At 42.1% G+C, this 24,313-nt stretch overlaps 1 protein-coding gene and 1 long non-coding RNA gene across 11 annotated transcripts in view; one reads left to right on the top strand and one right to left on the bottom strand.

Annotated features, from left to right (window-relative positions):
* Positions 1 to 9,457: 9,457 nt before the first annotated feature.
* LOC147456889 (uncharacterized) overlaps positions 9,458 to 24,313 on the top strand; it is a 55,464-nt gene continuing 40,608 nt past the window's right edge. Inside the window, exons 1-6 of one of the 8 annotated variants that reach the window (XR_015188050.1) lie at positions 9,458 to 9,846; positions 14,557 to 14,665; positions 14,801 to 14,863; positions 15,094 to 15,178; positions 15,888 to 16,098; positions 17,415 to 17,567. This is a non-coding gene — a long non-coding RNA (uncharacterized LOC147456889). Of the gene's footprint in view, positions 9,847 to 14,556; positions 14,666 to 14,793; positions 14,864 to 15,045; positions 15,179 to 15,887; positions 16,099 to 17,414; positions 17,568 to 24,313 lie in introns of all 8 variants that reach the window. The other 7 variants (XR_015188051.1, XR_015188046.1, XR_015188047.1 and 4 more) reach the window with 7 other exon arrangements.
* Positions 15,796 to 24,313, bottom strand: part of LOC147456890 (potassium channel KAT3-like) — a 52,569-nt gene continuing 44,051 nt past the window's right edge. Inside the window, exons 11-15 of one of the 3 annotated variants that reach the window (XM_086511990.1) lie at positions 17,942 to 18,127; positions 17,599 to 17,793; positions 17,403 to 17,478; positions 16,403 to 17,137; positions 15,796 to 16,084 (exon numbers count right to left, since the gene is read on the bottom strand). In XM_086511990.1, coding sequence (XP_086368116.1) covers positions 15,945 to 16,084; positions 16,403 to 17,137; positions 17,403 to 17,478; positions 17,599 to 17,793; positions 17,942 to 18,127 — 1,332 coding nt within the window. In that variant the 3' untranslated portion in view covers positions 15,796 to 15,944. Of the gene's footprint in view, positions 16,085 to 16,346; positions 17,138 to 17,402; positions 17,479 to 17,598; positions 17,794 to 17,941; positions 18,128 to 24,313 lie in introns of all 3 variants that reach the window. The other 2 variants (XM_086511989.1, XM_086511988.1) reach the window with 2 other exon arrangements.

The raw sequence follows: 24,313 nt of genomic DNA on the forward strand, positions 1-24,313 counted from the left end.
ATGATATACATGAACTGCCAAGCATGAAACAAAAACCACTTGTGGACACTCGCGTGTCAAAACAACCAGCCCAATCTGAGTCCGAAAAAGCATGTAAGTCTGGCGGCAATGATCCCCCCTTGGGATAAAACAAGCCAAGATGTAAGGTGCCACTAAGGTAGCGAAAAATCCTCTTGACAGCCTGCCAATGCTTAGACCCTGGGCTATGCATAAATCTGTTGAGCTGTGAGATTGCAAACTGAATATCCGGCCTTGTGTTGCATACATAAATGAGGCAGCCAACAGCAGTTTGGTAAAGAGTGACATCAGCAGGATCGCCAGCATCATGTAGACTCAACTTCAAACCTGTTTCCATGCGAGTGGCAATAGGTTTGCAATCCTCAAGTCCAAACTTACATAGCAATGTCTCTATGTAACTTTTCTGACACAAGGCAATACCACCATCACACTGCTTAAACTGTATACCCAAGTAATGATGCAACAGCCCCAAATCTTTCATCTTGAAAGTAGCATTCAAATCAGCCTTAAATGCAGCAATATGTCTCTCATTTGGTCCAGTGATCAGCAAATCATCAACATTAAGAACCACGATGAGAAATACATCACCCTCACGCTTTACATACAATGTGCTTTCTGTTGGGCTGTTACGAAAGCCTTGTTTGACCAAATGAGTGTCAGCTTTCTCATACCAAGCACGAGGAGATTCCTTCAACCCATACAAAGCCTTGTTACATTTGCACACTTTGTCCTCTTGTCCTTTTATGACAAAACCTCGAGGCTGCGTTACATAAACTTCCTCAAATATGTCACCATTCAAGAAAGCAGTAACAATGTCTGATTGATGTACATCCCAAACAAAATGAGCTACCAATGCACATAGAAAACGCACAGTAGTCATACGACAAGTGGGAGCAAAAGTCTCTTCATAATCTATGCCTTTTTACTTTGCATAACCCTTTGCAACAAGTCGAGCCTTATGGCGATTGATCTCACCATCCGGTTTGCGTTTCAACTTGTAAACCCACTTTGTACCAATGGCCTTTTTTGCCAGGAGGCAAATCACATAAAATCCATGTGTCATTTTCTATAAGTGCATCATATTCTGATTGCATGGCAGCCATCCAATTTTCTGAATTCTGTGCTTCATCAAAAGACAGAGGCTCCTCAACATCATGTAAACTAGACACAGCCAAAGCATAACAATCTGATGCATAAGATGCATGGCGAGAGCCTGAACGAGTGGCATACCTCTAGCCTGCTCATTTTCAGCCCTTTCCTCATCAAGTACATCATGTACATCTGCATCAGTAATAGGTTGATCTAAAACATTTTCAGAAACCCCCATAGGCTGTACATTTGCCTCATTCGAACTTACATTCGTATTTCCACCACTAAAAAGAGGCAACAAAGTGTCATAAATGTCCTGTGAGCTTACATTACTGTCTCTAGTACATGACAGCAAGGGCTGAACAGAATCTTCCACAAACACTACATCCCGAGAAACCAGAATACATTTTTTTTGCGGATGATACAACCTGTAACCTTTGCTTTCAGCACTATAACCAACAAAAATACATTTGACAGCCTTATCATCCAATTTTCTACGCTGCACTTGTGGCACCAAAGCATATGCCAAACAGCCAAAAACACGCATGTGCTCAATAGAAGGTTTTATATCATGCCATGCTTCATATGGAGTAATAGACTGCAAAGCTTTCGTAGGACACCTGTTAAGTACATAAGTGGCACACATGATGGCCTCAAGCCAAAAAGAATGCGGTAAAGCTTGACTTTTGACCATACATCATGCCATTTCCGTTAGTGACCTGTTTTTCCTCTCAACAACACCATTTTGCTAAGGTGTATAAGGCACTGTACATTGGTGTTTTATCCCACGACTAGCCAGAAATGCATTAAATTCATCAAACATATACTCCCCCCCTCGATCTGAACGGAGGGTGCCCATAGTACATTTCGAGACATTTTCAGCCATAGCCAGAAATTTTTTGAAGCACATAAAGACTTCGGACTTTGCTTTAAGCGGAAATACCCATGCATGCCCGGAGTAATCATCAATGAAAGTCACGAAGTACAGGTAATTGCCCAAGGACGGAGTTTGCATGGGCCCACAAATATTATTATGCACAAGCTGCAACCTGCATGTGGCCCGAACTGAACCATCCTTTGGAAACTTAGAATGCTGCATCTTACCCAAAATACAGCCTTCACAAACATGTTTGACAGGTGCTTCAAGAGGCGGCAAAGAAGCAACCATATCAGATTTTTGCAAACGCAGCAAACTGGCAAAATTCAGATGACCAAAACGTGCATGCCAAAGTTTTGCATCTAAAATAGCCCTTGAATCTGCAACAGCATTTGCAAAATTTTGTCCACACTTGTCATACAAAGTGAGCTTATACTACCCACGGCACAGAAGCCCAGATGCAACAATTTCATCTCCAAAACTGAGATCATGAACTGTACATCTGTCATCCACAAATTTGACTACAAGTCCAAGTCTAGCAAGTGCGGATACAGATAAGAGATTCTTCTTGATCCTAGGTACATAGAGTGCATCAACAAGTGTGAAGGAACTGCCATTAGCAGCAGTGAGCACAATCTTTCCAACTCTCTGAACTGGATAAGAGGCGTTGTTGGCACAAGTGACTGAATTCCCATGAGGGACAGACTCGAGAGAGGTAAACAATTCACGATGTGAGGTAATGTGCTTTGTAGCACCACTGTCGAAATACCACACATGTGAATCTGCAGCAACTGACAAGCATGCATCATGGACAACAGGATTGTAAGTGCACTCTGCGCTAAAAGCCCATTTTGCATCAACATCAGCAACACAGTCTCCTTTCACAGAAGACTCAACAATGGCTGCATTTGTAGTGGAACCAACATTTGCAGTGGAACCACCCTCTTTCTTCTTAGCCTCTTTGGCCTTCAACTTAGGACACAACTTGATCAAGTGATCATTGGCTTTACAATAATGGCAACGCATCTTCTTTTTGCCCTTATCACCAGAATTACCAGACGAAGTACTGCCAGCAGAAGCATTAGGAACATAATTTTTTCCGCTCGCAACAGAACCATAAGAAGTGGTTGCATTGTTGTTACCACCCTTTCCTTGAGAAGCAATAAAAGCCTGTTCAACTGCATGCTGCCTAGTCCTGTTTTTTCTGGAAAGTGACTCTTGCAACAGCAATGCGCATAATGCATCAAACTTGACAACTTCAGGATTTCCTTGGGTCATCAGTCTCCAAGTACTAGCAAAAGTCTGGTAGGAATCTGGTAAGGCATCAAGAACAGTCTGCACAAGGGAACTGTCTGAAATGACTTCACCTGCAGAAATAAGCTGCTCATTGATATCCTTGACACTAGCAAGGAAAGTGTCCATATCATCTTCCTCATGCATAATCTTCGACTCCAGCTCTTTACGCAGCAAAGCAATTTTAGCCTCATTGCGGCTTGCATAAAGACCTGCTAAAATATCCCAAGCCTGTTTTGCAGATTTTGCTGAACGGATGTGAGGAACAATGGTGCGCTTCATAGACAACGCAATCAATGCATGAGCCTGCGCATCCTTAACATCCCAACGAGCTTGTTCTGCCATAGGCAAAACAACTTTAACAGCTGCAATCCTTGCAGCAAGACCTGCAACATCCTCAACATCGCCTACATCCTCAGAACCAAGACGTACATCAATGCCCTGCACAATGTTCCAGAGACCCTTTGACACAAGAAAATGTTGCATCATATAAGCCCACATAGGGTAGTTGTCCCCATCCAACCTGTCCTCAGCAGTAAACATCTTGAACACATCTGTGTTGTTGTTGCCAGCCATGGTAAATGCTGACCTGATGTGAAAACTGTCCGAAAATAGGAGAAATGGAGCAGGAACAACCTGTGCTATATAGCACAAACCGTAGAAGACTATAAGGCACCTGTTATGCAAAAAATGGCACTGATAGAAATTCTGCACAAAATGACGAAATAGCCTGTGCAGTACTGCCTGTAGTGGAAACGGAGGCCGAAATGAGCCCAAATCAAAATTCTGAGCAGACCAAGCTCTTCGAGATATCCCAAAATTTTTGTCGACCTGCGAACGCTCGCCAAAGCTCACTGAAATCGGAGAAAATGAGCAGGCGTGTGCTGGAGCAGTTGGCGACTAAGCCCGGGAGGACGTGACCTGCTCTGATACCAATTGTTGGAATTAGGGTTGCAGAGAAACACACACAGCTTGGAGAAGACGAAGGAAGCTCAAGGCACACAATAGAGAGTGTGTTACTTAGTGTGCAATGAAAAAATCGATAGCCCTAGAGTGATGGGCGTATATACAATGCACGTGGGAAAAAACCTCCTAAAGAGGGAAAAAATGCCTCGACGGTCCTAGTGTGTTCACACACATCACTACCACATGTATATGGTAACAGAGTTTTGTGAACAAGACATTGGGGTAAATGGGGTGATGTGCATATAGGTCTGCAGAGTGATGCAAATATGAAAGAGTTAGAGAGAACTGAAAGGGGGTTGTCACAATGAGTTTCCCTTACACAAAAGGGGACTACATGGACATCTGGAGCCACATGAATAGCTAAATGGCCAACAGCTAGCTGTAAGACAAGAGCAAGCCTCATGCAAGCTAAAACTAGATGTGATTGTGCAGCTATGGTAGCTACACTACACATTGCTGCAGACAACTGGTACTGTAGCTGATCTTGCCACACAATGGGGTGGATTTTAATAAAATTTCATTGTATGGTTGAAGTTGTTGCTTTCATATAAATTTTGAATATCACAACAAATTTCCTATGTTGCCGGATGGCACCGCGAGCTGTTTCATCGGATGTGCACTCGTCAAATTGTCACTCATTAAGGGTGGAGCATTGATTGACAATAATCTTTAGTAGTAGGAAACGGGAAAAACCCCAGGGAGAAAGAGAGGGAGAAAAAACAAAAGTTATATAGAGAGCCGATTGGTTGATGCCGCTTGTAAATTGGCTTGCCAGTAGGTAGAGAGGGCTGCTTGGGATTTTGTTTGGGGGAATAACTGTTTGAATTAATAAAAGGAGAAAAGTACAAACATCCCTAAGGTGGATAGGGGTCATCCTGCCTGGGAGAAAATAGGCCAACAAGGGAGTGATGAAAGTACATCAAAAAACATTAGAAAAAGGATGAAAAAAAGAGAGCAATATCTGAGAATCAGATACATCCTAGAGGATTCATAAAAGGAGAAAATTACATGTCTCCATCTTTTCCATCTAAGAACTTTTTGAAGACCTTTGACTTCCATAATTGAAGCATCAATGACCATACCATACACCTCCTTCATCAGTACAATGAAGCTGATAGACAAAGGAGTTGTAGATGGAGAGTGAGCATGGCCAAATAGAGCTTTGTTTCTTTCTAGCTAGATTTGCCATAAGAGATCCCCCTTAAGGTAGGTCAATAGAGCACATCCATAAAATTGCATTCCCCTAGTGACAAAGACCTCCAATTGAGCAAGGAAGCCTCTACATTGCATACTTTTGAAGGTCACATTTGAACAATAGGTTAAATTTACAATGCACAAATATATGAACCAGTGATTTTCATGGACTTTGCACCTGGGGCAATTTCCAATTGATACCCCAATACTTTTGTCTTTGGTACCTGTCCAAACACCTTGGTGAAGAATTATCCACATAACACGACTGTGTTTAATGGCAAGAGGGTATGCCCGAATACACTTGAACCTGTATTCCCATTGTTTGGCAATTTAGGATAACCTCCATTAGTGATTAAGCTTTCTAATTATGATTGGATCCATGCTGGAGGCTGAAACTTTAGACAAATAGCCATTTTTACAAATTTGAGAGACAGAGACAGGTTGACCTTTGGCACATCTTTGAAACCAATTTTGGAATCTTTGCACCTTTTTTAAGACCAAGTTTGCACACACTTGAGAGATTTGGAATTTGTGGACGATATCTTCTGCAGTGAACCATTTTCCATCCTTATAAACATCTTTCTAATATCTAATTCTTGCTTTAAAACATTTGTGATCTCTTCTAGAAAGCAAACAACATTATGATTGACCAAACTATTTAAACCAAATAGAGTCCTATATCCAAAATTGTGCTAAAAATTCCCAGATTTTGGGAGGAGACTACTTTGCCTTTTGAATATGCCAAGCATTCCAGAACGTGTAAACAAGATAAAGCCCTCTAGGCGTGAAGTTAGCAATTGTAATTAAATCATCGTGTAGTGAAAGTGTAGACGAGGCTCTGTATCCTTTATGGTGAAACTAGTTGATTTTCCTTTTGATCAAAACAACCCAAAAGTAAGAGGTGTTGAAGGTGTTGACTTTAGGAATTTTGTTAATCTCCTTTGAACCTCCTTGCTTTTGGGACTACAACAAGTCTGCATATAGACTTTAGGAATTTTGTTGATCTCCTCTGAACCTCCCCAAAGAATCCTCTTTTGCCAGAGTGACAACTTTGCTCAATTGGTATTGTGAAGGGGAACAACAAGACAAGAAAACACCAAAGAAGATAATAAGTAGTGATTCAAAACAAAAACTCTTGTAGAAGTGTTGGGTTGATGGTTCTACCAAGATAATAGCTTTTTTTCCAGAATCTTTCCAGGACCTAGTTCCATATGTGGTTGAAAGAGACATTAAAGCCCATTGGAATACCTAACATCTTGAAAATCTGACCCATCTTCAATAGCTTTGCATCTACACTGGACAATGATATTAGGACAGGGACCTTTTGAAGTTCTATAACCAATTTTAGCATGGTAGATGACAAAACCACTAGCCAAGCAGTAAATGTTAAGGCACGACCAAAACTTCTCCACAGACTATAGGTCATTCTTCATTAATGCATAAGTGTCATCAACAAGCTACTATAAGCATAACTAGTCAACATAATCAATGATGTCAATGGATTTCAATTTTCCTCGATATAAAGCATCTTCGACAAGCTAGCCTAAGGCATTAGAGGAGATTGCATATAAAAGAGGTGATAGAGGGCAACCTTGTCTGATGGATTTGTGAAGGGGGATAGCTTTAATAAGAGTGGCATTAATAGAAATTCTGCCATATGCATTACCAAAAAGAATATGAAAAAATTTGATAAAATTTTGCACTGCCCCATGTCATATAAACTTTGCAATATAAATTGCCATTCTATCTTGTTATAAGCCTTATCAAAAACAATTTTGAAATTATAGCATCAAGAATAAACCTCCTTTTAATAAAGCCCTTTTTCTCTTTCAAGAGAAATTGATCCATAAGTGGACCGAGTCTTCTAGCTAAGGACAAGGAGAAGATCTTATACACAAAAGTCAAACAAGTGATTGGCCTCCAATTATACAAGTCATCAATTTAACTACTGTAGTATTTATGGAAGAGAAAAGAGCTCCTACACCCAGGGATTCTTGCCATACCAAAATTAAATAAGGGGTAAAAAAATATTGATAAAAATAATAAAATTCATTGGGCAGACCACCAATCCTACCTTTTCCTGCAGTATGGTTAGTGTAGAATTACTTTCAATTTCTGCTAATTTTTGCAAATTAGAATTCAAAAGGAAACCCTTGACTTTAACCTCTTGAAGACATATTTTAAAAAGAAACTTGCAGGTGTAAATCAAGCATCCTATTTTTATATTGACAACTCTAACAGGATCTATCTACCCTTTACGATTCAAAGAAAAAGATTGGATGGACAAAGACTCTTGGTCCTAGGTTTTGCATGAGGCTAGCGGTTTCACCCTATGGTGATGTAGACGACGAAAAAAGCGAGCTATGGAGGTTTGATTTACCCTCGTTATAGATGAGTCCATTGATAAGGTTGCCTACGAGGAATTGTAGTGATAATGGTTTGTCAAGGTTGATGGGCATATACCATCTTTTTATAAAGCCTTTATCTCATAGAGGTGGTTCCCACAATAAAAGGGAGCAAAGAAGAAACGAAAGAGAGAGAAGAAGAAAGAAATAAATTAAAAATGTAGCTCCTGCTCCGCCTTTTTCATCTTTGCAAGTGAGGTAGATTGGCTATGCCGATTTGCTCTAGAGACTGGTTTTGCCGATCTGCTCTGCAATTCTTTTACATCTACAATCCCAAGGCAAGAAATCTTGAGGCTTCCTTAGGATTCTTTCTCACGAAAACAAATTATGTTGGAGATAGCTTAGATAGCAAATCTTGAATTCAATACTCGTCGAACAACACTATGCGGTCTCTTGGGATGTTCTTGCAACACTAAAATTTCCTTACTCCTCCTTCATCAAACCATGCAAAACAAAATTCTCTCAGTTTTCTTCTTCACCATCTTGCCTCACCTCCGTTTAATATCTCTTGCTTTCTTTCTCTAATTCATGATACTACAAGTAGTGCTTCTTTACTTAATTTCTATCTGCTTTTGTTCCTACTTGCATGCCAAGACTTAACCTTTTCTTTATACTATCCTCACCGGCCAAGAGACAAAGCCATGCATGATAACAAAGAAAAATCTCATACAAGGGCATTTAGACTAGGCATTGTAAATAAAATTTTGATAGCAAAGAAAGAGGAAAAAAAAATGACTTAGCTCTTGTAGAAAGTTCTCTATAGCCACAAACATTGTATACTCGAGAGCATAGCCATAGATTTGATACCACTACAATTGGTGGAAATGCGATGCCTTGTCAAAATACATAAATATGCATGTGGAATAGCGAAATCAAGCGCACATACCTTATAATCCAAGCCTCACAACACAATCACATGTAGATGATAATCATCCAAGCACACAAACACAGAGAGAGAGAGAGAGAGAGAGAGAGAGAGAGAGAGAGAGAGAGAGAGAGAGAGAGAGAGAGAGAGAGAGAGAGAGAGAGAGAGAGAGAGGAGAAGAGCCATGACATGTGCACTTCCTAGAGAACAGAGTGCTACGCATGTGCGTGTCACTTAGAGGAGAGGGAGAGGAGAGAAGAACAAGGACATGGAGCACTAGGTACAATCTCCCCCCGTGCAAGAGAGAGCTTTGCCTCTTGCATGTATTTTTTTATAGATTTTATTCGATACTAAAAAATGATTACAATTGTCCACCTAGACATAAAATAATAATTTTCAAATATAATGTGTCCAAAGGCTTATTTCTTAACCCATAACTCAATTGTTCTTTGCTATTTGCTAATTACTTGTTAGTGCATCGACAAGTCTACGTAAAATCCACGATAATGAATTCTTCCTTGTGCAATAAGAAATTCCTTGCACCATTAGAGAAAAAAAAAAAGTCCTCCTCCAACACTCAAAGGAATAAAAGCTGCCTAGGAAGACACGTTCCTTTTATTAGCATCGTGGAGGATGGCGTCAGCTCCACGCCATACATGTGTATGATCTTGTCTTTTTTTATATGGGTACACACATCCCTCTATAAGAAACATATCTCTACATCTTTAAACATTGTAATTATTATTCTCTACACATCCACTAACTCCAAATTCCAATCGTGATGTGAGGTCATAGAGCTTTTGTGAAAAGCTTCAAGGAGCGATGCTACGAAGCCTTGAGAACAAGCTACACCATGAGGTAAAAGCCACACTACTATTTCTCCTTTTAAGCATAGGGAAGCAATCGAGGCAAACTAGTCTCTACTTCAATTGGCACTACTTTGGTGATGAAGCGGTTACATATTACTCACGAGTCAAGTAATCCTTGAGTCTCCGTGTGAACTCAGTCTTAGCTAGCCGATATACAGCGAAATTCGTAGTTCAAATTTCAACAGTGACGAAGGAATAGATAGTCCGTGGAGACTCCAACGTTGCTGTAGCGGGGCAATGACGACAATCATACATCTCTGTTTCTACGAGGTATGCACTCTTCACTCATTCAGACTTTCATTTCAATATTTCTTCATGTCTCTGCAGGTAGGGTTTTCCTGCTCTTGTCGCTCTGTGTTGTTCAGTCCATGATATTTTTAATGAAGGCTTCTTTTTTATTGAGTCAACCAACTTAAGGTTAGCTCTTCATAGGACATGAGATGACACCGCGATCCAGGAGAGGAAGTGTTTCTGCTCAAATTTCGGACATTTCAGTGAGAGGATATGGGTATTATGGGCTAAGGGTTCATGGGCTATCTATAAGCAAGGGCCCATTTTGGGTGGAGATGAGCCAGGCTCAGTCCTATATATAGCCCCTGAACTGCCATGCGTAATGGGGTCTTGCGTGTGTTTTACTTTTGGACCATTCAGTGTGAGGACAAGGGTCCTGTGGGAGGCAACGGTGAGGGAGCTGGCAGCTCAGGGGCTATCTATAAGCAAGGGCCTACACATAGAGAGGTTGGGTGGAGATGAGCCAGGCTCAGTCCTAAAGAGAGCCCCTGAACTGCCATCTGTAATGAGTGCTTGTGTGTCTTGCTGGTGCTTTATTAAATGCAAAATGTCCTTGAAGACTCCAACCAATGTGCACAGTTGAACTTGAGCTATTGATATTTTGAATTTTCGTATTGTTGATTGTCGATTTTACATTGGCAACTTGCGTTTGCTTACGTGCCAAGAGTGGGCAGAGCTAGCAGACTTATCTGCTTACATGTATACAGCTTGCTACAGCCATTCATGGAGAAGCAAGTAGCCTGTCCAGTTCTTGCTGGTCTACAACGTATAACTGGTCATTGTCCCTCACGACATCAAGAGTATTGATTTCTGCCAAACCTTCACTCAGAATCTTCACAGGAGAGTATTTGAACTCATCACCTATACAGAGCATGGTATGTTCATCAGCATCAGCTTGTACAGATTGACAAGACATGCAAAGGAGTGACAATAAAGCTATAATATTCTCGAATCTTCTCGAAGGAAGAAATTGCAATAGATATTCTTCCGAAACTTCAACTCCGTCAAACTTTAACTTCGATCAACTTCTGCAATTTCTGTAATTCGGACAGTTTGCCTAGAATTCGGTGGCCCCTTGCCTATGCTTGTGTTGGATCTCGGCCTTGCCAACAACCTTTGAACACCCTAGCTTGGGTATGGGGTGTGTGCCTGGGTGGGCACGCCCCCTAGATTGAGATTTTTTTTTGGATGAATTGCCCAAGGCCAAAGGCCTTTGGGCTCCTTGTGTGAAAAAAAAGACCTCTGTAGTCGGCTATGGGGACCACGGCAGTGCCGTGAGGGTGAGGGAAAGAGAGAACTCCCCGTGCGTTGCGTTCTGGGCGTCGCTCCAGTGACGTAAAATCCTCCCCAAGGCAGCGCGCATCTGCCGGGCTAAGCCACACAGCGTTTGCCGGAGGTCAAGGTCGCCTCCCTCCCGGCACAAGTGGCGCATCTCACACAGTGGGACCTTGTCGTCCCCCTTAGCAGGCGGCTCTTCACGCCCTCAAAGAGAGGAGCATGCAAAAAGCTCCACGCCCTCTTGCCCAAAATAGACCATGCTCTGATACAAATGTAAGACAGGGGTGACTAGAGCATGAGAGTCCACCACCCAACCACCCTTTATATAGACATGCCCTTGGCCCTTTGTCCTAGTTGGACTCCCCGTTCCACACCGCCTAGCCCGGCCTTGCCTTATCTAGTCCGGCCTTGCCGGTGTCCTGACAACCTCCCCAAAGAATCCTCTTTTGCTAGAGTGAAAACTTTGCTCAATTGGTATTGTGAAGGGGAACAACAAGACAAGAAAACAGCAAAGAAGATAATAAGTAGTGATTCTAAACAAAAACTCTTGCAGAAGTGTTGGGTTTGTGCCAAGATAGTAGCTTTTTTTCGAGAATCTTTCCAAGACCCAGTTCCATATGTGGTTGAAAGAGACATTAAAGCCCATTGGAATACCTAGCAGCTTGAAAATCTGACCATCTTCAATAGCTTTGCATCTAGACTAGACAATGATACTAGGACAAGGACCTTTTAAAGTTCTATAACCAATTTTAGCATGGTAGATGACAAAACCACTAGCCAAGCAGTAAATGTTAAGGCACAACCAAAAGTTCTCCACAGACTGTAGGTCATTCTTCACTATTGCATAAGTGTCATCAACAAGCTACTATAAGCATAACTAGTCAACATAATCAATGATGTCAATGGATTTCAATTTTCCTCGATATAAAGCATCTTTGACAAGCTAGCCTAAGGCATTAGAGGAGATTTCATATAAAAGAGGTGATAGAGGGCAATCTTGTCTGATGGATTTGTGAAGGGGGATAGCTTTAGTAAGAGTGCCATTAATAGAAATTTTGCCATATGCATTACCAAAAAGAATTGAAAAAATTTGATAAAATTTTGCACAACCCCATGTCATATAAGCTTTGCAATATAAATTGCCATTCTATCTTGTTATAAGCCTTATCAAAAACAAATTTGAAATTATAGCATCAATAATAAACCTCCCTTTAATAAAGCCCTTTTTCTCTTTCAAGAGAAATTGATCCATAGGTGGACCGAGTCTTCTAGCTAAGGACAAGGAGAAGATCTTATACACAAAAGTCAAACAAGTGATTGGCCTCCAATTAGACAAGTCATCCCTTGAGCCTTTCTTATGAATCAATTTAACTACTGCAGCATTTATGGAAGAGGAAAGAGCTCCTACACCCAGGCATTCTTGCCATACCAAAATTAAATAAGGGGTAAAAAAATATTGATAAAAATAATAAAATTCATTGGGCAAACCACCAATCCTACCTTTACCTGCAGTATGGTTAGTGTAGAACCACTTACGATTTCTGCTAATTTTTGCAAATTAGAATCCAAAAGGAAACCCTTGACTTTAACCTCTTGAAGACATATAAAATCAACTTGCAGGTGTAAGTCAAGCATCCTATTTTTATATTGAGAACTCTAACAGGATCTATCGACCCTTCACGATTCAAAGAAAAAGATTGGATGGACGGAGACTCTTGGTCCTAGGTTTCGCACGAGGCCAGCGGTTTCACCCTGTGGTGATGTAGCTGACGAAAAAAGCGAGCTATGGAGGTTTGATTTACCGTCGTTACAAATGAGTCCATTGATAAGCTTGTCCTGTAAGGCCATGCTTCCCCCCCAAGAGGGTATGGGACTAGGTGGCACCCAACACACTCAAAAAGAAAGACACGGAGTCACAAGGGGAAAAGGGGCGAGGGAGAATAATAACTTTGCATGCCTTGAAAGCAGAGCCCGTATGGTGCTTAGCTTAGCTCAACTCCTCACTCTCGAATCCTACACACTGGGTTTGATCGATATGTTTCTCCATAAGGCTGCCTACGAGCAATTGTAGTGATAGTGGTTTGTCAAGGTTGATGGGCATATACCATCTTTTTATAAAGCCTTTATCTCATAGAGGTGGTTCCCACAATAAAAGGGAGCAAAGAAGAAACGAAAGAGAGAAGAAGAAAGAAATAAAGTAAAAATGTAGCTCCTTCTCTGCCTTTTTCATCTTTGAGTGAGGTAGATTGGCTATGCTGATTTGCTCTAGAGATTGGTTTTGCTGATCTGCTCTACAATTCTATTACATCTACAATCCCAAGGCAAGAAATCTTGAGGCTTCCTTGGGATTCTTTCTCATGAAAACAAATTATGTTGGAGATAGCTTAGATAGGAGATCTTGAATTCAATACTCGTCGAACAACACTATGCGGTCTCTTGGGATGTTCTTGCAACACTAAAAAATTTCCTTACTCCTCCATCAAACTATGCAAAACAAAATTCTCTCCGTTTTCTTCTTCACCATCTTGCCTCACCTCCGTTTAATATCTCTTGCTTTCTTTCTCTAATTCATGATACTACAAGTAGTGCTTCTTTGCTTAATTTCTATCTGCTTCCGTTTCCTATCTACATGCCAAACTTTACCTTTTCTTTATACTATCCTCACCGGCCAAGAGACAAAGCCATGCATGATAACAGAGAAAAATCTCATACAAGGGCATTTAGACTCGGCATTGTAAATAAAATTTTGATAGCAAAGAAAGAGGAAAAAAAAAAGACTTAGCTCTTGTAGAAAGTTCTCTATAGCCACGAACATTGTATACTCGAGAGCATAGCCATATATTTGATGCCACTACAATCGGTGGAAATGCGATGCCTTGTCAAATTACATAAATATCCATGTGGAAAAGCGAAATCAAGTGCACATACCTTAAAATCCAAGCCTTACAACGCAATCGCATGTAGATGATAATCATCCAAGCACACAAACAGAGGGGAGAGAGAGAGAGAGAGAGAGAGAGGAGAAGAGCCATGACACGTGTACCTCCTAGAGAACAAAGTGCTACGCATGTGCGTGGCACTTATAGGAGAGGGAGAGGAGAGAAGAAGGACATGGAGCACTAGGTACAATCTCCCCCCGTGCAAGAGTGAGCTTTGCCTCTTGCATGTATTTTTTAATAGATTTCATTCAATACTAAAAAATAATTACAATTGTTTACCTAGACATAAAATAATAATTTTCAAATATAAAATTTCCATAGGCTTATTTCTTAACCCATAACTCAATTGTTCTTTGCTATCTGCTAATTACTTGTTAGTGCATCGACAAGTCTACGTAAAATCCACGATAATGAATTCTTCCTTGTGCAAATACAATATTTTTACAATAAGAAATTCCTTGCACCGTTGCAGCAGAAAAAAAAGCCCCCCTCCAACACTCACAGGAATAAAAGCTGCCTAGGAAGGCACATTCCTTTTATTAGCATCGTGGAGGATGGTGTCAACTCCTCGCCATACATGTGTATGATCTTGTCTTTTTTTATATGGGTACACGCATCCCTCTATAAGAAACATATCTCTACATCTTTAAACATTGTAATTATTATTCTCTACACATCCACTAACTCCAAATTCCAATCGTGATGTGAGGTCATAGAGCTTTTGTGAAAAGCTTCAAGGAGCGATGCTACGAAGCCTTGAGAACAAGCTACACCAGGAGGTAAAAGCCACAGTACTATTTCTTTTAAGCATAGGGAAGCAATTGAGGCAAACTAGTCTCTACTTCAATTGGCACTACTTTGGTGATGAAGCGGTTACATTCATCTAATTACCAAGTGTGTGTGTGCACATATCACTCACGAGTCAAGTGGCGGTAATCCTTGAGTCTCTGTGTGAACTCAGTCTTAGCTAGCCGATATACAGCGAAATTCATAGTTCAAATTTCAACAGTGACGAAGATATAGATAGTCCGTGGAGACTCCAACGTTGCTGTAGCGGGGCAATGACGACAATCATACATCTCTGTTTCTACAAGGTATGCACTCTTCACTCATTCAGACTTTCATTTCAATATTTCTTCATGTCTCTGCAGGTAGGGTTTCTCTTGTCGCTCTGTGTTGTTGGTGAGATGGTCAGTCCATGATACTTTTAATGAAGGCTTCTTTTTAATTGAGTCAACCAACTTAAGGTTAGCTCTTACCATAGGAGATGAGAATCGAGATGACATCGCGATTCAGGAGAGGAAGTGTTTCTGCTCAATTTTCGGACATTTCAGTGAGAGGATATGGGTATTATGGGCTAAGGGAGTTGGCAGTTCATGGGCTATCTATAAGCAAGGGCCCATTTTGGGTGGAGATGAGCCAGGCTCAGTCCTATATATAGCCCCTGAACTGCCATGCGTAAGGGGGTCTTGCGTGTGTTTTACTTTTGGACTATTTAGTGTGAGGACAAGGGTCCTGTGGGAGGCAACCGTGAGGGAGCTGGCAGCTCAGGGGCTATCTATAAGCAAGGGCCTACACATAGAGAGGTTGGGAGAAGATGAGCCAGGCTCAGTCCTAAAGAGAGCCCCTGAACTGCCATCTGTAATGAGTGCTTGTGTCTTGCTTGTGATTTATTAAATGCAAAATATGTCCTTGAAGACTCCAACCAATGTGCACATTTGAACTTGAGCTATTGATATTTTGAATTTTCGTATTGTTGATTGTCGATTTTACATTGGCAACTTGTGTTTGCTTACATGCCAGGAGTGGGCAGAGCTGGCAGACTTATCTGCTTACACGTATACAGCTTGCTACAGCCATTCATGGAGAAACAAGTAGCCTGTCCAGCTCTTGCTGGTCTACAACGTATAACTGGTCATTGTCCCTCACGACATCAAGAGTATTGATTTCTGCCAAACCTTCACTCAGAATCTTCACAGGAGAGTATTTGAACTCATCACCTATACAGAGCATGGTAAGTTCATCAGCATCAGCTCGTACAGATTCACGAGACATGCAAAGGAGTGACAATAAAGCTATAATATTTCTAACGAGTTTGGTGCATGCACACGCGCGCGCGCGCGCACACACACACACACACACACACACACACACACACACACACACACACACACACACACACACACACACACGTGTGTGTGTGTGAGTTATGTGCTGCCAATTATCTACATTTCAGAATGCATATCCAAGCAGGGCACTCACCTAGTAGCTACGTGATTGTGCAATTGTGTTTTTGTAGTACACATACATCCACTTACGGGCAAGCTGTAGCAGCTCCTCTAAGGACCGTGGTAGATGCACAAGCTTCCCTAGCTTTTTCTTAGAGCAGCTGCTCTGGGGATGGTGAGGATGGATGCTCACCCTTATTGGAGAGTCTGTCCTATGTGTTTTCTCTTGATCTAAAATCCGGGAATTCAAAGAGACCGAAACCATCCTCATGAGAGAGCTGTCGTAGTTTGCTTCTGTCCTGTCACCCTTGACTGTTAAAATTTGTGACCTACGCTTCGCTTTTGGTCGTGTTGATATGGGTTCTGCTTGAATATGTCCATTACATGGTTGTTTTGCAACTTTTTCGTGAGGTTCTTCTTTTCTTTCTTGTTCTTTACTGCCATTATCAGCATGTTGCCACCCAAGAAAAATATTAATGACGTCCTCCTGTTCTAGTTTTTTGGCTAAATCTATGGGCCTTAATTCTCTGGCATCAGTTTTTTCAAGGTCAGCTCCATGATCAATCAAAAATTTTGCTATTTCAAGATTGCCTGTGGCAATTGCAGTGTGGAGTGCAGTAGAGCCATCCTTATTTGTGGCATTGATATCAGCTCCATACTTCAGCAAGTCTTGCAAGACTTCAAGGCTGCCATTGTCGACTGCTCTGCACAAGAATTCCCCTGCCATTCCGTAGGTTAAGCGGGCTCCTGTGTTCCATAGAAATTCAGCAACATGCTCATGTCGAGCTTGTATTGCTTCCCAGAGAGGCACAATGCCATCATCATCTGTCACAAAACAGTGCAATGTGCATTTAGCTTTTTCTTTGGGCTGTTGTAGCTGTAAGAGTTTAAATAACTTTCGAGGCATCGTGACCTAGCATGTTACTACAATGCCTCCATAAGTGCAATCTATGATGTTGATTAGAGCAATAAGATCCATGAATCAATGACTTTCTGCCTTTGTTTATCTGGATTTTATGAAAAAATTAAGTTTTTTTACTATAATAATGATAATGATATACCCATACATGGTTGATCTTATTTGGCATACCTTCTATATTAGGGTCTCCTCCATGAAGCAAAAGTATCTCCACGCAGTCCATGTATCCATTTGCAGCGGCAATGTGCTGGATTATGAGTTTTGACAATCAAAGCCTTAAGATGCCAACTATGAGTTGCAATACCACACGCAGCCAAGTACAATCACAAAGACAAGGTAATTCATGAAATATTGACATTCTACGAACCAAAGGTGTACGCCCGCAGTAATCAGTAGTGTTTGGGTCCCTTCCTCTTCTCAAGAACTGCTGAAGAAGATGGCTGTTTCCTCTTGATGCCACAAAACAGAGGCTCAGTGTCATGCCAGTCCCAACCTGGGCAACGATGGAGTCAATCTCCAGGTTGAGTCTCAGCAGTGAGGAAATTTTGGAGTCCTTTAGATACTGCCACATGTCAAATTGTCTGTTTGAGAGGCCTAGATGGAGTTATTTCACTACCAAGTGTGAAAGATGTGTATTGCTTCCCTTATTGAAACATAATGTCATTCTTGTAGCTTACAAAATTTACAATGCATTCGAAAAATGCTATAACCTGGTACAGATTGTCCATTACGATTTGCCCATCCACAATATTTCCTTGAGCTATGTTTAGAAACGTATTTCGATCTATGCGCAATAGTTGAGACAGTTTCTTGCTCCGTGCTGTGTATGGTTGTGGCCTATAACACAATGCTCCGATTTCGCCAATCACATCTCCCGATCTTGCAGCTCCAATCACCTGAAGGTCATAAATAGAAGGTAACGAGTTAAATTTAACCTCTTTTGTTTGGCTGTATCAAACTTTGTCTCATTAGTTGTGGGTATATCACTTTCTAAGGATAGTCAGTACAGAGTCATGGTCTGTTTACTCTATGTTTAAAGAGCAGCAGCTATGAGTGCTGTTGAAAGTATAACATTGGACTAAGTGGACAACTAGTTTGCCAAACCTATCCATGCTGATTGCCTTTTCAACCTTCTCTTTTTGCAAGTTTCTCCTGGCACGACAGTAGTTGATTGTTGTAGTGAGAGAAAATTGTTGGTTGGTGTCTGCATTTTATGAATAGGGCCTTTACCTGTTTTTTTAACATCAATGAACAGCTAGCTCGTATTCTAGATTCAGGTGATAATACATTTATTGCCATGAAAGTTGCAGATGGGGTAGTGCTACATGATTGAAGCATTATTTGACGGGTAGTGGCAGTAAGCTGTAAATACACAGGTTGTGAGTTTGTGCAGACATTGCTTTGAAGACTAGCCTGGGTATGAAGTGTGCAAGGGAGTGCACTGTTTGGGGCAAGGATCTTCGCCAGCCTCATTAACTTAAGTGACTCCATGAAAGAGAGCCAAGTCATGTACAACCCCTATTTGATAGACATTGTACAAATTATGCTGTCAATTACCGATAGAACCATTCAAGCTACGAGAGAGCTTTTCAAATTCTGAGTCATGGCATCAAACCGTAACTTTTGAGATGCGAAGTTTTCATTTCGCTACTTTAAAGGAGACAAGGTATTGCACCACTTGAAATATGCATCAATGGTGCCTTAAATGTTAGCTGTACCGTATAATTGGAGCATGATGGCATTCTTTGAAACCAACAGATTGTGCTTTGTATACACCTTGTAGAAAGGCATGCATTTCCCCTTCTTTTTTTTTTTTTTCCTTTTAATGAGCACTATTTCCATGTCTCTTGCTACCTCAGCCACTGGAGTCGCCCTATGTGCATCAAGCTTGCCAGATGAATTCCATATCAAACTGCTACATACTACAGATCGAGAACAGATTTCCTTGCAAAAGGGGCTGGTTTAGGGTGCTTGTTACTCTCTTTAGAAAGGCATGCATTTCCCCTCCTTTTCTCTTTTTTCTTTCACGAGTGCTATTTCCACGTCTCTTGCTACCTCAGCCACTGGAGTCGCCCTATGTGCATCAAGCTTGCCATATGAATTCCATATCAAACTGCTACATACTACCGATCGAGAATAGATTTCCTCGCAAAAGGGGCTGGTTTAGGGTGCTTGTTACTCTCTTTAGGAGGTTTTTTCTCCCAGCTGTTTTTTCAGTTCTTCCAGTTTCCAGTTCTATACCTCAATGCAAGACTTGACTAAATTCGAAAGGATTACAGCCATGCCTAACAAGAAACGCCCTTTCTTCCTTGAAGAAACGGACCGGCTGTTTCCCTACTCTTCCGTTTCCGAAGAAACGGCGCTTCTGAACTTTTTTTGGGGGGAGTAAATAACTTTTTATTCTCAATTACTTATCTTTTAGAGCAAGTACCATTTTTATGTACTTGCATTTCTCTATAGACAGAGCATATTGCTCTCTCTCTCTCTCTCTCTCTCTCTCTCTCTCTCTCTCTCTCGCACACACACACACACTTAACGGGCACTTGAGAGTGACTCTTGTGGCCTTCTTTACACACTTATTGTGTGGGCTTTTGTGTATGTTTAAATCCTACAATGTGCAAGTTTTTTTTAATTTTTTGATTAAAAGGAATGCCGTTTCTTGACCGTTTCGACCTCGACGGAAACTCCGAAGCTTCAGATTTTCTGTCTCTGTTTCTTGTGGTGACTATGTAGCTGTGGCAACTCTTCAAGATGAAGCACCTCCGGGGCTGATTTGATGCACCGTTGAGATTTGGCTCGATGTGGGCTGTGGATGGCGACCAAGGGGAGTGGTGGGGCTAATTTGCACAATCAATTTAAGAAGAGTTTGGGGCTGAATGTTGGTTGCAAGAATGTAGATCCGTGGCGCATTCAAGGGCTGAAAATGTCAAATTGTTGCTAATTGGACTATTTTCTTGAATATTTTTAATGATTAATCTCTTTTTCTAGGATATTTTATTGTGTATACTAAGAACTGTTAAAAGATTGTAGCTACAGGAAGTGCCATCAAGAACGGACAACTCTGATGTGTCATTTGATGGGTGACGGTAAACATCGCGAAGGAGTTTCCGTAAGTTCGGTGGAAAGAGCCCGGTTACGAGTGCCCTTGATGCGTCACATGATGGGTGACGGGTGCATCAGAAAGGGGGCATTCGGTAGGCTAAGGAGGAAATCCGAACTGAGTAAGAAAATACGCGTAAGAACGCAAGCACAAGAATAAAGATGGCTTCAATGAAGCTTTTTACAAAAAGCAGGAACATTCGCGAGAGGGCAGATGCTTTCCCGGGAGGAGTCTGTGTCTGCATTGCATCTGTGGCCGTGTTCTGCACCCGGGGACGCCTGGAATGTGTTTGTGTCGCATTGTTTCTAACTCACTGAGTGGTTTTTAAAGTTTGAACAGGTTCACACTTTATTTTATTAAGTGGCCGATCACTTTTAAGTGACCAGCCCTCTTATAATAAAATAAAGCAAGGCTCTTCTAAAAAAAAAAACCAGCGCTAATAAGCTACGCAGGGCTGAAAACAGCGAGCTCTCTCTCTCCTCTCTCTAGAAGCGCCAGAAACAGCGAGCTCCTCTCTCGCCAGAGCTTCTGCTTTTTGTGCCCTATTTCCACCGGGTGCCCGAGCCTATAAAAAGGCTGCAAGCGTTCCAGTTTTAGGCAGGTCAGGAGCAGCAGAAGGAGTTAGCGCTGAGGATTCTGGAGCAAGTATCGGCGACGGAAATCTGCGAGAGTTCGTGTGATGACGGAGTGCAGAAGTCGCTTTCTCGAGCGAGGAGCAACAGGTATAATTTGTCGTTTACACATCGCAAGGATTGCTGTGTGGGGTTGTTTTGCAGGAATCCTTCCTCACGGGAAGTCCCTCACGGGAAGTACGACCTTTGCGTCTAAGTCCCTTACGGGAAAGTACGGCTTCGCGTCTAAGTCCCTTACGGGAAAGAACGGCCTTGTGCCCAAGCCCTTTTACGGGAAAGAACGACCTTCGGGTCTAAGATTACAGAATAGAGGGGTTTCCTCGGGTTCTTGTGCTTGTATATGAATTCTCCCTGAATAAAGAATACTCTTGAGGGGGGGGGGGGGACCAGCCCATCTGTTGGTCCCCAATACTGTGTTGATCTTCTCCCTTCTCTCACATTTGCAAAGTATTTTATTTTTCAGATTTCTAATTGCTCGTGTACGCTCCCGTTTTGTGACAGTGGTATCAGAGCTCGGACTCCTCTCTTTCTCTGCAAAGAAGGACGATTCCGGAAAGAACGGGAAGAACCATGTCGAGCCAAGGGAGAAGCGTTGAAGAGGAGCTTCAACAAGTGCGAGCTCAGCTTGCGGATTTGCAACAAATCTTACTATTGCCAGATGTCCAAAAGCTCTTGGGCGGAATGAAGAGAACGAATGGAACCGATGCAGCCGGGCATCCAGACCACACTGTTGGTGTGAGACCACAGGAAGAAAGAGAAGAAGTACGTGCCGAGGTGCACAAAGGATCATCGGATCGGAATGAACGGCATACTCCAAGGAAAGGCCAGGAAAAAGCGCTCTCTTTGCTAGAAAGAGCAAGGACATCTCTATCTCATCTCCATCTTACTCTCTTGATTATACTTCTACTTCTCGATCGTCTCGTCAGAAGAAGGAAGCCGCTACTACTACTATCCTACATCAACCTAAAGATAAGCCTCGATTCAAGAAGCATGGTCGCAAGTCTCAACATCGCATGAGAGTCTTCAAATCGGGCGACAAGGACATCAAGTTCGAAACCTACAACGGACGGAGAGATATCTCCAAAGCACTGTCCTTCATCAGACAGTTTGAAGTCGCCTTTACCAATGGGCACTTCACATAAAGATCCAAATTGCGCCATGTGGGGATGCACCTCAAGGAAACGGCCAGTAACTGGTGGTTAGCCAAGATTCTGGAAGGTTCTCAGGCTAGAACTTGGGAGAGATTCAAATCTGAATTTTATGAACAATTTCTTCCGTCTGACTTCGAGCAGGACATACGGAAGGAATGGGACTGGCTCGCCCAGAAGGAACATGAAAGAGTAACAACCTATGTGGACAAGTATTGGTCGGTTCTTCTGAAGGTCACTCCCTTCATGAAGATTGCCGATGAGGAAAAGAAACGAAAGTTCGAAGCGGGTCTCCAACCGCAGCTTCGAAAGAGTATGAAAGTATATCCGCATGACAGTCTTCAGAGGATGATGGAGTCAACAATCATTGCTGAGGATTTGCACTCAACTGGGACGCCCAGAAAAATGGAGCATAGCACTTACCGTGCGAGAATAAGAGGGGTCTACGATGACCAAGGGGACCAAGGAAGAAAACGTCCTCCATCTAGGGACTATGATCATTCTAAGAAGCCAGAGGGCAATGGCAAGCGAACTAAGTATCTTTCTCCTACTCAACTTCAAACCTTCAGAGGAGAAGGAAGATGCTTCTACTGTGGCGAGAAAGGACATATGAAACCGGATTGCCCGCTAAAGCAGCAACGGCAAGAACAAGCCTCTACAAGGCAAGAGAAAACAAGGAAGGAACCCGCTCCACCAAGCTCGAACTCAATTCCAGATGTTCAAGGAAACACAGAAACGGAGAAAGGGAAGCGTCAACTTCTGAAGGGCTGGGGGTCTTTGAACAACCAGCGAGTACTGATTCTTTATGATCCGGGATCCACGGATAACTTCATCTCCCTGGATACTGCGGAACTTTTGTGCCTCACACCGGCTCAGCTTGGCACACCGGTTACATCCGGATCGGCATTCGAGGGGTTGACAACCAATGCAACTCCCGTGCAAGGACAGCTCAATCTTCGGATTGGCGAGTACAAGGACCGCGAATCATTTTTGATGGCACCCATCGAGGGATGTGATATCATCTTGGGTATGCCATGGCACTTCCACATGACACCTATCCTCGATTATGTGGAAAAGACCCTCACTTTTGATCATGGGGGTAAGAAAATAAAGATTCATGCTGATGTAGGAGATTGGTAGTTCCCAATTGTAAGTCATATCTCCATTAAGAAAGAAATGAAGAAGTGTGTTTCTGCTTACTTGATTTTTGCACGTGAGAAGGATAAAACTAGTGGGGATTCACTCTCTAGTCTGGAAATTAAGCGTTTTCAATTTATTGAAAAGTACAAAGATTGTTTCACAGAAACACTCCCTGATGAACTACCTCCGGTACGCCCTGAAGATCACCGCATAGATCTTATACCGGGTAGCTCGCCTCCCAATCAACCCCCTTATCGGGTGAGTCTTGCTCAGCAAGAGGAAATTTTGAAGCAAGTCAACGAGCTTCTAGAGAAAGGGTTAGTACGGCCAAGTGCTTCACCCTACTGCTCTCCAGTTCTACTGGTCCAGAAGAAAGATGGCACGTTTCGAATGTGCATAGACTATAGGTCTTTAAACAAGATCACGGTCAAGAATCGCTTTCCGATCCCTCGGATTGATGATATATTTGATAAGTTGCAGGATGCAAGTGTCTTTAGTTGCATAGACTTAAAGAGTGGGTATCATCAGATACGGATCGCCCCTGAGGATGTCCATAAGACTGCTTTCCGCACAACCTTTGGACTACATGAATTTTTGGTAATGCCTTTCGGCTTGACCAATGCTCTTGCGACGTTCAATCGCATGATGGACCGCATTTTCAGCCCGTATCGAGCTTTTACGGGAGTATTCTTTGACGACATACTCATCTTCTCTAAGTCAGAAGAGGAACACCGGAAGCACTTGGACCTAGTGTTTGAAGAATTGCGAAAGCATGAGTTGCATGTGAATGCAAAGAAGAGCGAGTTCTTTCTCTCAGAGATACACTATCTCGGCCATATAGTCTCTCACAATCAAGTGAGTATGGATCCGGCCAAGATCCGAGTGGTAGAAGATTGGCCTATTCCCACTACGGTACATGATGTACGTAGCTTCTTGGGATTATGTTCGTATTATCGAAGGTTTGTCCGAGGATTTGCCCATGTAGTAGGACCACTTCATGATTTGACAAAGAAGAAGACTCCTTTCAGATGGGGATCGAGACAACAAGGAGCTTTTGATCGG

The sequence above is a fragment of the Adiantum capillus-veneris genome, chromosome 5 (genome assembly GCF_014529385.1).
Source record: "Adiantum capillus-veneris isolate H3 chromosome 5, ASM1452938v2, whole genome shotgun sequence".
In the NCBI taxonomy this organism is placed as follows: Eukaryota; Viridiplantae; Streptophyta; class Polypodiopsida; order Polypodiales; family Pteridaceae; genus Adiantum; species Adiantum capillus-veneris.